Source organism: Telmatherina bonti (assembly GCF_933228915.1).
Source record: "Telmatherina bonti genome assembly, chromosome: 17".
NCBI classification, from domain to species: Eukaryota; Metazoa; Chordata; class Actinopteri; order Atheriniformes; family Telmatherinidae; genus Telmatherina; species Telmatherina bonti.
The window spans coordinates 8773149-8787305 of record NC_136615.1 but is presented as its reverse complement, the minus strand read 5'-3'; the positions used below and the strand labels follow the sequence as shown (position 1 = coordinate 8787305).

Genomic DNA, 14157 nt, shown 5'->3' with positions numbered 1-14157 from the left:
GAGCTGAAAGATGCGTTGCAGCGCTGCTGATAGTCGTCTCTAGTTTCATTCCCATGATCCTTTTAGACGTTAGATCTGCTGCGGATGTAAAAATCTTGATTTGTTCGGAGTTAATTAGCGAAGGTAAAGAATCCGTTGGTCTGGCGGCGGGGAAACGATGAAACCTTTCCAGCTCATTCAGATTAATGGCGGATCGTCAGCAGCAGCATCTTTCCTCTTATTGTTCTGCAGGGAATCAGGCAGCTCATTATCCTGCTGCAGAACAAATCCACCTTGTCTGCGCTCAAGCTTTTCTGTTTTGGCTCGTTGCATAATCTACACCAACACCCCCCCCCCCCCCCCCCCCCCCCCCTGTCCTTTTTCCATTGCAGCCTTTAAAACCCAGTGAGATCTATTGACACCTTTCCAGTTTTCATTCATTATGTTTATTATTTTTTGCCGTTTAGCTCGGCCTGATTGACTCTTCTCCTCCCAGTTGTTCAGTCACATGTTGTGGAAATGTATCTGCTGACAAAAGAGTCTTAAAACGATCTCTGTGCAAAAGGAGCGGCTCCGGTCTCGCTGCCTCTTCACCTTCACACACCGGGAACGATGTGAATATATGAAACTTGTGAGGTGGCAAAAAATAAGATAGATTCCACATCAATCGACGATGATGCGTTCATCCTGTTCCAGAGAAGAGAACAGGAGAACGAGCGGGACCACAGTCCACTTCAGGACGTCTGTGGGACAGTTGGAGGGTCAGTTGTTCGCTTCGTCTCCGTCATTGTTGTCCTGGGACTTTTGGATGAAGTGTGTATGAATGAAGTCAAAGCGACAAAGTGAGGAGGATGGTTGTCACGTCTGACATCCTGCTACACACTCCGTACCACTGTTATGGTATTAATTAGTACTCATATGGGTACCAGGTATGTCAAATACATAAGTACAGTTGTGTCAGTGCATCCCTACTAGTATGATAATATGATTATAATAATTTAGAAAAATAAAATGAATGAAATAAAAATATAAAAATAAAATAAATAATAACAAATAAATAAAATAAATAAATTAAATAATAAATAAAATAAATAAATTATAATCATTGACTTTCTGAACTGAACTGAACTGAACTGGAATCAGAAATTGGATTTAATTCATTTAAATTGGATTTTAAAAAGGTGAAAAATGTCAACCAAAGTGCAACATCTGGCATCCTGAGCAGAATTAGACTGAAGTTATGATGGTTCATAAAATCCTGAGAAGAATCTGGAGTCTGAACACGGAAGAGGCTGAATGTCGGGGATCTTCAGGCTGCAGTAAAACCAGACCAGGAGGCGTCCGCACCAAACTGCTCTGAAAGCCTCGTTGGAAGAAAACCGGATTGTTTTAAGAGGAAAGTTCTGAAACTGCTGCAAGTCTCCCTCCTCCCAGCGTCTTTCTACGATTCCAGCCCAGCAGTCTCATCGGGGTCTCGGGTCTGTAGAGGGGACGCTGCCCTCCATCTTCAACACCTGAGCTGTAGTCGTGCACGGCGTGACCGACACACTGATGGACTCGCCCCCTGTGTGGAGTTAGTTCTGGCTTCCCTGCAACACTCAGAGCTAATGAGCTGCAGGTCATCTGTTTACTAAGGGCGGGAAAATTGAACCCAAAAATCGAATATCAGGATATTTTGCTTCACAAATTTAAAATGATTAAATTATAAATAATATTAGATAAAATTACTTTAAAGGTATTTATTTTCTTAAATCAATAAAAATAATCCATTATAATTTTTTTGTCATTTTAATTGTTTTTTTTATCAATCTTTTTACTTGTCTTTTTGGTCATCATAGCAGCAGGATGATGGTCTGACTACTCGGTTTTTCCTCATTGAAAACAAGAAAAATGACGAGCAAAAAAAACAAGTTTTCTACATTTGTTTTTTTTTTTTTTTTTTTATCTACAAAAATCAGCAATGTCAAGGAATTTTGAGAATTGCAATTTAAATCGAATCGGCACCCAAAAAAAATCTAAATTGAATCGAGACGAAAGTATATCGTCACAACTCTACTGTTTACATCAATTTACATTAAAACGGGACCTTTTTTTTGTTTCAGCTGTTGTGTAATGATCCCATTCTACTGCGCGTGTGTGTGTGTGTGTGTGTGTGTGTGTGTGTGTGTGTGTGTGTGTGTGTGTGTGTGTGTGTGTGTGTGTGTGTGTGTGTGTGTGTGTGTGTGGTGTTGGAGACTTATTGCAGCAGTTTAGGCTTCTCCCCCCTCCTGCTTTCCCAGTTTTGGCATCTTTCCTTATGAATATTGTACAATTCTTTGTGCACGAGGCTTCTGGTTCTGTCGTGGAACTCCTACATGGACTCAGAAAGACGCCTAAATCCCACTGCCAGTGAACGCATCGCCAACTGCAGAGAAAAGTCCCAGAAATGAGACCAAGAAGCTCCAGATGTTACGAGGTGAAGTGAAAGCTGACCTGCAGTCTGACCAATCACAAGCCTGGAAGCTTCAGACTGAAGAGGAGAGAAGCTCTGTAGCAACAATACTTACAGCCGCGAGCAAAAAAAAAACTTTAAATGAAAGCGAAAAGCACTTTTATTCATGCAGCTGCAGTTCTGCTGTTTTCATGCTCGGCCAGATAGAATAATAACCTGCTACATTATTAATACGTTACTGTTACATCATCGTACATTATAAACGGGTTTCTCCTCATTCTGCACGTACTACATCGCCATGGCGACGCAGTAAAAACTGACCTGCCTGCAGTCCAGACCTGAGAGGAGAACATGAAAGCGGAGGTCCTGAACTGCTGAGAGCTTTGCTGTATTTCCGCCTGATGCAACCCGGCAGCAAACTGCCATCTGCTCCGGCTTCTCCCAAACTCAAGTCTGCAACCGCTCGAATTGCTACGTCCTGCTTTCCTCCTCGTCGCCATCATTTCGTCCAGATCAGGAGCACGGATCTCTGCTCCTGTTCTGCAAAAGAAAAGAGACGTTTGAGGGTAAAGTGCTGCGGATGCTTCGCTGACCAATCACATCCCGCTAAACTGGAAGTGAAAATACTTCTGTTATGTAATGTTCATTCTCCTCATCCTCCTCATCTTCCTCATCCTCCTCATCCTCCGTGAAGCTGCAGGTGGTTCATTAGGGTGAAGAAGATGTAGGTCACTTCAAATTAGCATTTCTGACTTCATGTGTTGGAATATTTATGAGAGCGCTGTTTGAGTTTTTACCAAGATTGCCGGAGCATGACGAGTTCAGAAAGGCCCGAGTGTGTGTGTGTGTGTGTGTGTGTGTGTGTGTGTTGTCTTTCTGCATCCTGCATCTCGTTGGCTTCTCCTCACATCATCTCCTTCCTCCCTCCTCATCCTCAGTGTCTCTCTTGTCTCTCCTGTTCAGGCACAGCCCCTTCAGACAGCACAAGACCAAAGACAAACATGAGATAGACCGCATGACGCTCACCATGGTAAGACTCACCACACACACACACACACACACACACGTTGGAAGGCTTCTATGTAAACACGTGGAAGTCTTTCATCTGAACATGCAGGTTTCCTTTGTTTGCCTTTCGGTGTACACAGGTTTATGTGTGTGTGCTGTCCCGTCCAGGTGAGCTGCGATCAGGCGGCGGCTTCTCCCGCCGCGTCTTTGTTTCTGTCCAGACTGCGTGTCTGCGCCTGCAGTCCATGGCGGGCGGCGGTAGTTTAGCTCTGCTGTGTCACGGCTAAACACAGGAGATGAAGGCTCTGACAGAAAGCTGGCGTGGATAAATGCAGCCAGCAGCCGGGTCAGATGGATTTTCCAGGCTCGTTTCATTGGCCACGGTCACAGCTGAGATGTGGAGACGCCAGCAAAGTCGGCGCTGGTGGGAAAAAGCATCCAAATTGGAGCTGATTGATTTCAGGAAAACAAACAATTTCCCATTTTTTTCTTCAAACCAACACTGCTGCTGTGTGTTGCGGGGATTGGGGCTTGGCTCTGCATGCTGACACACTCGAAGCATTTTAGCATTGACCTTTAAATATAAAAACTGATCGTCTGAAAGAAATGACAGAGATAACCAGCAGCTTCTGAAGCTCCAGGTTAGCCCTTAAAACTCCATGTTATTTTGGGGTTTTTATGTAAAAATATGGCAGAAATTTGATCCTTTAAACCCAGCCAACATGCAGACAGTCGTCACATTCATTCAGTCATTCATGGTGGCGGGGAAGCTGGAGTCTGTCCCAGCAATCATCAGGTGGGAGGCAGGTACACCTGGACAGGTCGCCGGTCCATCACAGAGACAAACATCCAATCACACTCCTGAGGAGAGACCTTCTACTTGTCAGCTTATCAGAGTAAAATGAGACAGCATGAATGGATAAAGCAGCATGAAGCTCAACCAGAAGAATAGGAGAGAATTTATTCCCGACTGTTCGTTGTAGAAATTATGATGCTTTGTTAATATTTTAAATTGTTTCAACACATATTTTCCTGTTTAAAGTTGTTTACGCTGCTATTTACCTACTATCCTCACAACACACCTGCTTTTTGGCACCACCGTGCAACAAATACGTCATCTTGGCTCCCTTCCAGTCCCGGAGGACCATTATTTTTCCTCTTGTCAGACACACAGAACATTCTGCTGTTAGCTGCTCCTGATACGACATCAGGATCAGTTTAAGCTCTGATTGGTGGAAAGTTTGACTTGAAGTTTCATCATAAATTCTGTGTCATGTTAAATTTCTTAGCAAGAAGGATAGATGGATGGATAGATAGATAAATAGATAGATGGATAGATGGATAAATAGATGGATGGATAGATGGGTAGATAGATAGATGGATGGATGGATAGATGGGTAGATAGATAGATAGATAGATAGATGGATGAATAGATGGATAGATGGATGGTAGATAGATGGATAGATAGATGGGTAGATGGATGATAGATGGATGGGTAGATAGATGGATAAATAGATGGATGGATGGACGGACAGACAGATGGATAGATGGATAGAGAAATAGATGGATAGATGGATGGTAGATAGATGGTAGATGGATAGATAGATGGGTAGATAGATGGATAGATAGATGGGTAGATAGATGGATAGATAGATGGGTAGATAGATGGATAGATAGATGGATAGATGGATGGGTAGATAGATGGGTAAATAGATGGATAGATAGATGGGTAGATGGATGGATGGATAGATAGATGGGTAGATGGATAAATAGATGGATAGATAGATGGGTAGATAGATGGATAGATAGATGGCTAGATGGATAAATAGATGGATGGGTAGATGGATAGATACATGGATAGATAGATGGGTAGATGGATAAATAGATGGATAGATAGATGGTAGATAGATGGATGATGGATAGATAGATGGGTAGATAGATAGATGGATGGATGCATAGATAGATGGGTAGATAGATGGATAGATAGATGGGTAGATAGATGGATGATGGATAGATAGATGGGTAGATAGATGGATAGATAGATGGGTAGATGGATGGATAGATAGATGGGTAGATAGATGGATGGATGGATGGATAGATAGATAGATGGGTAGATAGATGGGTAGATAGATGGATAGATAGATGGGTAGATAGATGGATAGATAGATGGGTAGATAGATGGATAGATAGATGGATAGATAGATGGGTAGATAGATGGGTAGATAGATGGATAGATAGATGGGTAGATAGATGGATAGATAGATGGGTAGATAGATGGGTAGATAGATGGATGGATGGATGGATGGATAGATAGATGGGTAGATAGATGGATAGATAGATGGGTAGATGGATGGGTAGATAGATGGATGGATAGATAGATGGGTAGATAGATGGATAGATAGATGGGTAGATAGATGGGTAGATAGATGGATAGATAGATGGGTAGATAGATGGATAGATAGATGGGTAGATAGATGGATAGATAGATGGATGGATGGATGGATGGATAGATAGATGGGTAGATAGATGGACGGACGGACGGATAGATACTTAATCATCCCCAGGGGGGAAATTCAGGGTGTTCCAACAGTTCCTTTAAAAAAATAAAAAGAGAAAAGGTGATATATGATGGCGTCATCATGGATCCCTCTTTGTGGATTTACTGTAAACATGTTACATCAGGATCGTAAACCTCCTGGAGAACTTTCCTACATCACCTAAAGGGTTAGATATCCATCCCAGTTTACCCCACAGAGCTCCACACCACCGTTCTTCAGACACTGTTCACATTGCGAGCGACGGCGCTCTGGGTTCCTGCTGATCCAGTGGAGTTTGAAGGGTTAACAGGATGTGTTACATCCTCGTCTGTCAGGAAAAACAAAGTTTGTCGCCACATCTGAAGCTTTCAGCCTCATCGTGTACAAACCGCTGGGTGGGTAAACTGGAGCTGCACCCTTCCAAACAAACACACACATCGAGGATCTGTTGGCTGAACGGGATCTCTAGACAGAGAAAGTATGATCTTTCATATCACAATAAATCCAGATTAGGGCTTTAATCCGGTCACTTATTCTGCTTCATCCTCTTAATCCTGGTGTGTGTGTGTGTGTGTGTGTGTGTGTGTGTGTGTGTGTGTGTGTGACGGAGGGGGTAAAAAACTGCGTTTCAGTCCAAAACAGACTAAATAAAATACAGCATGTTCGCTCTCGGTGGTGATTAAACAAGATGAACGTGATGGGAGCGAAGGAGGCGCTGACACAAGAGGAGGTGGATGGAACCTCATCTGTTGTCTGAAACGTCCATCAGCTGAGACTGGAGGGACAGACTGGTCCCAGTTCCCACTGGAAGTCAGTAACCCCCCGCTGCTCTGATGGCTCCGATGTATCGCTGAATGATTAATAACTTTGGTCCGGATGAGGAGAATGTGAAGCTGACGTCATGCGTCAGCTTCACATTGAGTTTTTTAAACTCAAGTATTCGGAGTTAAAAAACCAAACCGTGTAGATTTATCTCTCCGTATGCAGCAGATCCTCTGTGTTATCTTTATTTCCACACAGACTGACTTTAAAAGTTAGGAAACGGCAGAGGATGGAGACGAGTCAGCATTTTTCTTCTTCTGCCTCTTCTTCCTGCAGAACGTGGAGCTGCCAGACTCGTTCACCTCCGAGCTCAAAGATCTCCTGGAGGGGTTGCTGCAGAGAGACGTGTCCAAAAGGCTCGGATGCCAGGGCCGAGGGTACGACACACACACACACACACACACACACACACACACACACACACGTCAGCATTTACATCCACAAACAGCACGATGACCTTCTGCTTATTAATGTTTAACCCCTGGGGGAGACAGCGATCTGATGGGACCAGAGTTCCCAGCTAGTTTCACCAGTGCAGTGATGGAGGATGATGATGTGTAAATGTGAGAGTAGAGTCATGTGACCAGCACTGCCACCATGTGTTCAGATGAAGAGTAACACTGCCTGTGTGTGTGTCCTGCAGAGCTGCAGAGGTGAAGGAGCATCAGTTCTTCAAAGGCATCGACTGGCAGCAGGTTTACTTGCAGAAGGTGAGTCGGCTTCCTTCCTGCTGCTTCCAGTGAATAAGATGGATCATTTACACAGAATGAAGGGAGTAGTCTGCAGAGGGGGATGTGGCCCCATTAGTCCAGTAAATTACATTTATTATTGATTGTTTAAAATTGGAAATAGACGTAGTGATTTTACGGCCTCCAAGCTACAGCAGTATGGAATCAGATTTGTTTCAGAATCTCCAAGCAAAACTTTTTAAAACTCAAGCAAAAAACAACAATTAAAACCAAAACTTAAGTAAAATAAATTATCTCAAAATCAAAAATGATCAATTATCATGAAAACTATTATGCATTTATTTAGTTAAATTGAGTAGTTTTGTTTGCATCTCATTGGGTTACAGCTGTGTCACTCCAAAACTCATCAGCCAATCAGAATGCGCCCCTGAAAGAGCCCACCCATGAAAGGTTTGTGTCAGAAATTAAACCAAACAATCGAGAATCAAAACCAAAGACTGTGAATCGCAACCAAAATAGCGAGAAGAGAGAAAGAGGATGAGGAAACTGCAAGCGAAACTACTCAATTTAACCAAATAAAAGCCTAATAGTTTTCGTGATTATTTTATTTAAGTTTTTAGAAAGTTTTGGTTTTAAGTGTTGAGTTTTAAAAAGTTTTGCTTGGAGATTCTGAAACAAATCTGATTCCATACATCAGCACATCGTGAATTAACTCCATGTGTCAGCGTCACCCATCAAAGCAGGTGGGCGGGGCTAACGTTGAGGTGTTTAATTATTTCCATTCCTCCATCTCTTTGGTTTATTTCTTTTTCATCACTGAAACTAACAGCTGTAGTTATTAAACATGTAGATAAAATAAATCATTTCACTCGACTCTGTGGATCTTTTAAGTTAACCAATCAGAATTCGCCGTCTGTTGCCGCAGCGACCGTTTAAATTACTTTATGATTCACAGCAAGCCAGGTAGCATGCAGTAATTACACAGTGAAATAATTTGTTTTAATGTTACTTTTATTTACTTGAATGACTTTAAACATATTGGATGAATTATTAGTGTAATAAAATATCAATAAATTAATATTTAAGTCATTTGTTTAGGTTTTCTAAAAACACGAAGGTGTTTTTTTTTGTAGATGTCTGGTTTGAAGGATTAGAAGTAACTACTGATCTACTTTGTGCTTCATCGTTGCTGGTCATTTTCAGAAATTGTGTTTAGTCAAATATTTTTTTTGGAGTCTGAAACTAAAAATCTGTGTTTTCCTCCATGTTGCCACGGAAATTACAGTTATTTGACATGAATATTTTCACTTTTCTACCAATCATGTGCACCAAGTTTCACTAGCTAAAATATGATTACCTGAGTTAAAACAACTTTTTCTTTTTTTTTTGTTCTCAACTTATTTTATTTTACTTGATTTTATTTGATTTGATTTTATGCTTTAACCAGATAAAATGGGTAAACATCCAGCAGCTGTGAGATTATTTAAAGATTTGAAGGCTCTGTTTGCTGCTTATATGCAGATTAAGTCTTTATTTCAAATAGTTTGGTCTTGTTTTAACAAAAATTTGCTGTTATTTGTGGGGAGGGGATTCAGCCACCCCCCACCTGCTGCATAGGTTTATAAATGTCCGTCTTTAGTAGCTTTTAAACTGGAAACTAGACGTGGAGTTCCTCAGGGCTACACCCTGGCCTTTTTTCTTCTTCTACGGTTTTTTTTGTCTTTACAGTTTCAGTTTTTTCCACCACTGATATGCAGGTATGACTGTAGAAATAAAGCAGACTGTAGGTGACATGAAAGCACGTTGATTTCTATAATCCAAATAAAAACTAGACAGAAATAATCACAGCTGGATGATCAGAAATGAGCCTGACTGCTGTTATCTGTGTGCAGCTTGGAGGAAGTTCTCCTCCCTGTTTATGTGTTGCTGTTAGTTGTAACAGAACCAGGAAAACGTGGTCGTATCGCACCGGTGGCGTCCCTGCAGTGACCTCCTGTTCATTATGGGCTGATTTTCATATTTAATGACTGGTTGTTAAGGCTGTAAATGGTCTGTCTCCACCCTGTCTGAGAACCTTTTACTTCCTTTTGCACCATCTTTGACACTGAGGCCGAATAATCTCAGATGTTTGCAGATCTGAAGAAGGAGATGATGATTCTCCTGGTCTGATTCAGTTGCAGTCACGATGTTTTAACTGTGTTTTATGAATAAAATGAGCATCTTTATTTCCCTCCAGATGCATCTTAACAGCCCTGCTGGTTGCGTCTGCATTCCCAGCGTCACGCTGTCTCCTGTGGGGGTTCCTGCAGGTCCAGTGTGCGATCAGGGAGTGTCTAAGATGAGAGCTGAGCTTCCTTCACAGATTCTGAAGCAGCTTCTGAAATGTGAAGGCTGCTTTTGGACTGAAAATGTTTCAAATCATGTTTCTGCAGCTCAGCTCGGGTCCAGTCATGATTCTCGCTTCAAAGCGGCTGCACGGAGCTGTGTTACTCATTACTTCATTGCAGTTGCTGTTGCTATGGTTACCACATCACTCCAGGGAAGCGTTGCTGTGGGACTGTCGCCTTGCTATGCTCACACTCCCGTCTCCTCCTCCATCAGTGTTTCTGACGGCCGTCTCTGCTCTCCCCCCGCAGTACTCTCCTCCTCTGATCCCTCCCAGGGGGGAAGTCAACGCTGCCGATGCTTTTGACATCGGCTCCTTTGATGAGGAGGACACCAAGGGCATCAAGGTAAAGCAACCTCTGACATGTTTATATAATACACAGAGAATCCGGCGTGAGTTTCGACCCTCTGGAGGAAGATTTCAGCATCATCCTGATAGAAATGTTTTTATCCAACATGAGAGAGAACGTTTTACCGCAGCGGCATGAAGCTGCAGGAATGTTGCAGAGTTTTCCTGGGAAAACAGGACGGTCGTGCTGCTGCAGAAAACAATGAGCCGAAACTCTGAGCTTTAGTGTCACCGTTCTGTCTGTCAGCTGCTGGACAGCGACCAGGAGCTGTACAAGAACTTCCCTCTGGTCATATCGGAGCGCTGGCAGCAGGAAGTGGCGGAGACGGTCTACGAGGCGGTCAACTCGGACACCGACAAGATCGAGGCTCGAAAGAGGGCCAAGAACAAGCAGCTGGGCCACGAGGAGGGTAAAGAACGCTCTGCTACGGTCTGAGAAACGCTCCCGTTCTGGGCTGCAGATGTTCTGACTGCGCGTGTGTGTGTGTGTGTTCAGACTACGCCTTGGGGAAGGACTGCATCATGCACGGCTACATGCTGAAGCTGGGGAACCCGTTCCTCACGCAGTGGCAGCGCCGCTACTTCTACCTGTTCCCCAACCGGGTGGAGTGGAGAGGGGAGGGCGAGTCGCGGGTGAGTCTGCACGTACGCCTCCATGTGAGTCTGTCTGTCCTGAAGCGGCGTTGTTCTGTCAGTGTGTGAACATCCGTCTGTCTGTCTGTCCCCACTCACCACTGAAGGAGAAGTGGCTCAGACATTTTAGAAAGCAGAAAGAAGGGGTGAGTGTCTCCACACGGTCCCTGCTGTCCACGTCCACGAGACGTTTAGAGCTGTAGTCGCCCCCCCTCCTCTTCCCGCTGCAGGTAGATGAAGGCGTTGCTGCGGCTCAGCGACCAGTCAAACGTGCAGCAAGGTCTTGGATTGGATAGATTATCTGTGATGTCACTAGGCAGGAGTTTCCATGGAAACAGGAATGTAAACAAATACAAATAGTTAAATTCTCTGGAAAATCTCAAAGATAAACGGATTTAACTTCCTTTCATGTGGTTTCATCAAGTTTCAACTAAAGCAAGTGGTGTTTGTTTCAGTGTTTGTCCTGTTTTGTCCTGCGCGGACGGTTTCCAGACGTCTGTATCGGATTTAGAAGCCCATCAACGTCTGTCAGACTGCTTTCTGAGTTAAACTTGAGGAATTCTGTTGAAGAACTTTGTTATATTATATTATTAACGTTCAACATGAATCAGTTTGACACGTTGAAGCTACTCTACATAAGTGTGTGACTGTAGAACTGGTTGCTTCTGACTTGGTTTGATGGCGTGGTGACATTAACCGTGTGCCTTCCTGATGCTGTTGCTGCCCTGCAGCATCCTACGGCGGGGACACGCAGCTTTACAGCTGGTTTTTCCAGCCAAACAGGTTGATTAGTGTTTATAATAACTCTCCTTGCGTTTACCTGAATGATCCTTTGAGATCGTCGCCTTGTAGAATCACCCCTGAGGAAAAAATCACCAGATTCAGATCCGAGCTGCCAGTCCAGAGTCTCTCCCCCTCAGAATGGTTTCTCCTGCAGCTTGATGTTCCAGTATTATCCAAGTGTTGATGGTCCTGGTTGGTCCTGTAATCCTGCAGAGACCCAGTGCTGCTCTGGAACCAGTTTTCCCATCTGACATCTGGCTCTAAAGCTGTCTCCAGACCAGCACGGGGACTGGCTTAGCTGACAGTATTTGCAGTAGTCCTTCAGCTAAGGCTTGATCCTTCTTCCTCCCCATCCAACCCCCTTTGTGTTTGACTTGATGTTTGCTGGTTTCTTTACAGCAAAACCTGCTGACGATGGAGCAGATCGTGACGGTGGAGGAGACGCAGATTAAAGACAAGAAATGCATCCTGCTGCGCATCAAAGGAGGGAAGCAGTTTGTTCTGCAGTGTGAGGTACGAGCTCGGTGTGGTGGACGCTAAGGCTGGACGATTAATCGGATTTTAATCTCAACTACGATCTGGGTTTTCAACGATGATAAAAATAAAAGGGTGTGATTATTTTTCTCTCTGCAGTTTCCTCTCCTGCTGTCTTCAGCTGCTAATCGAGCGTCTCTGGCGTTGCAGCGCTGTGCTGTAAACTCCTCCCACAGCCGCTTTGCTTTCATTCAGACACTGTTGCCAACTTGGAGACTTTCTCGCTAAATCTGGAGACTTTTTTTGTTAAAAGTGACAAATCTAGCAGCTTTTACTGGAGTTATTGGAGACTTTTCTGGTGTTTTGGCGACTGACTTGAAGGCACATATTGTTCTGCAGTTACTGTAAGGAAGGAGCAGCGGGAGCCTCTCCCGTCCTAAAGCACTCCCAGGCGGCCAGTCTCAGTCGGCTCCGGCTGCAGGTCAATGTAGAATAACTGCAGTAGGTTGTGGAAGTTCACCTAAACATAGTTTATACCATTGTCAGTGACAACTGGCTGCATTATTTTCCTATACATAGTTCGGCCAGTTAAACACTGTAATATCCCTCCGTTACGGGGTGTTACCATAGCAACGCGTTAACCAGCTGGTTCAGATCAGCCGTCTTTTAACAGGTGAATGAGAGAAACGCGCTGCAGCCTGACAGCGGTTGTTTGGTATAAAACGTACATCCAGGCCAACGTAAAATAGTTCCTATATAAGCGGTAAAAGTGGATGAAACAACTCGGAACCGTCCATTAGACGGTTATAATGTACAACACGGAGTCTAGAACACCACGACACGCAGCGTTGGTTAAAAATACTGGATAATTGTGTGAAATAATCGAGATCTCAATTTCAGTCTGAATAACCGTGATTTTGACTTTTGTCAAAATGAAGCAGCCCGCGTGGCTCTGTGTGTTGTGGTGTCTTAGCGGCGTGGTGGAAGCGAGGTGTGATGCTGACGTCTTTGTTCTGTCCGCAGAGCGACCCGGAGTTCGTGCAGTGGAAAAAGGAGCTGACCGAGGCGTTCACAGAAGCCCAGAAGTTGCTGCGCCGAGCCCCCAAAGTCATCGGGAAAGGCCGAGCCGGCGTGGTGGAGCTCTCTAAACCTCCACTCACACACCGCAACAGCAACGGCCTGTGAAAACACGAGCGCACACACATTTATATAAATATAAATATATATAAATATAATTACACAAACGCAAATAGACACAGCTCGACACACACACACTGCGCACCTCATCACCTCAAGACATTTTCCCAGACCTGCTATGACACCTCGCAGTGTGTGTACGGACCCGCCAACCTCTTGCCTCCCCCTCCCCCCTCCTTCCCCACCCCTTTCAACACACGCACTCAACACGACGACCAATCAGAAGAGATTGAGTGATTTATTTTTCTGGTTGTCATCCTGCCGGTCACAGAGAGAAACTTTTGGGAGGATTCAGCATGTGAAGAACTTCTGCATGGATGTGGCGCCTGGTCCTCTGACTCCTCCCCCCCTCTCCTGACTTTCACATTGTCGCACCCCCCCGTTGGAATAAGATGATGGGATCTCTGAAGGGTCCGACCGGCAACAGAGCTCCTCATCCTCTCTGAGGCGATGCAGATGAGGCCGGGCTTCAGCAGGGAATGTAAAGACAAAAACACACTTAAAAACTGCTGCTCACCCCCTCCCCCTCCTCCCCCAACCCGAACTCTTCCTGCCGCGCCCCCCCCCCTCGTAACTGAAGTGCATAAAGTGCCAACGTGGATGTTTTACTTGAGTCACCTGAGCGGCTGCTTGTGGGCGGCAGCCCATCATTCCAGCCCAGGAAAGACAAAAACAGGAAGGACCGCCGACTTTCTGATTGGCCCCCTCGCAGCCAGTTACCATGGAGACTGAGATTCCATTGGCTGTCAAACAGCAGCCGGTTGCTATGGGAACCATGAAGACCAGTGTACCTGGGGACTGGTAACCATGGACAACGGTGTAACTATTGTGTATGAAGGCTTGCGAAGTATTGTTGGGGGGGGGGATGGG

General features: G+C 44.5%; 1 protein-coding gene across 1 annotated transcript in view; it reads left to right on the top strand.

Moving 5' to 3' along the window:
- Nucleotides 1-13676, top strand: part of grk3 (G protein-coupled receptor kinase 3) — an 84381-nt gene extending 70705 nt beyond the window's left edge. Inside the window, exons 14-21 of the mRNA XM_079256620.1 lie at nucleotides 3374-3440; nucleotides 7054-7154; nucleotides 7421-7487; nucleotides 10103-10198; nucleotides 10448-10610; nucleotides 10697-10833; nucleotides 12016-12129; nucleotides 13114-13676. Coding sequence (XP_079112746.1) covers nucleotides 3374-3440; nucleotides 7054-7154; nucleotides 7421-7487; nucleotides 10103-10198; nucleotides 10448-10610; nucleotides 10697-10833; nucleotides 12016-12129; nucleotides 13114-13275 — 907 coding nt within the window. The 3' untranslated portion in view covers nucleotides 13276-13676. The remainder of the gene's footprint in view (nucleotides 1-3373; nucleotides 3441-7053; nucleotides 7155-7420; nucleotides 7488-10102; nucleotides 10199-10447; nucleotides 10611-10696; nucleotides 10834-12015; nucleotides 12130-13113) is intronic.
- The last annotated feature ends 481 nt before the right edge of the window (nucleotides 13677-14157 follow it).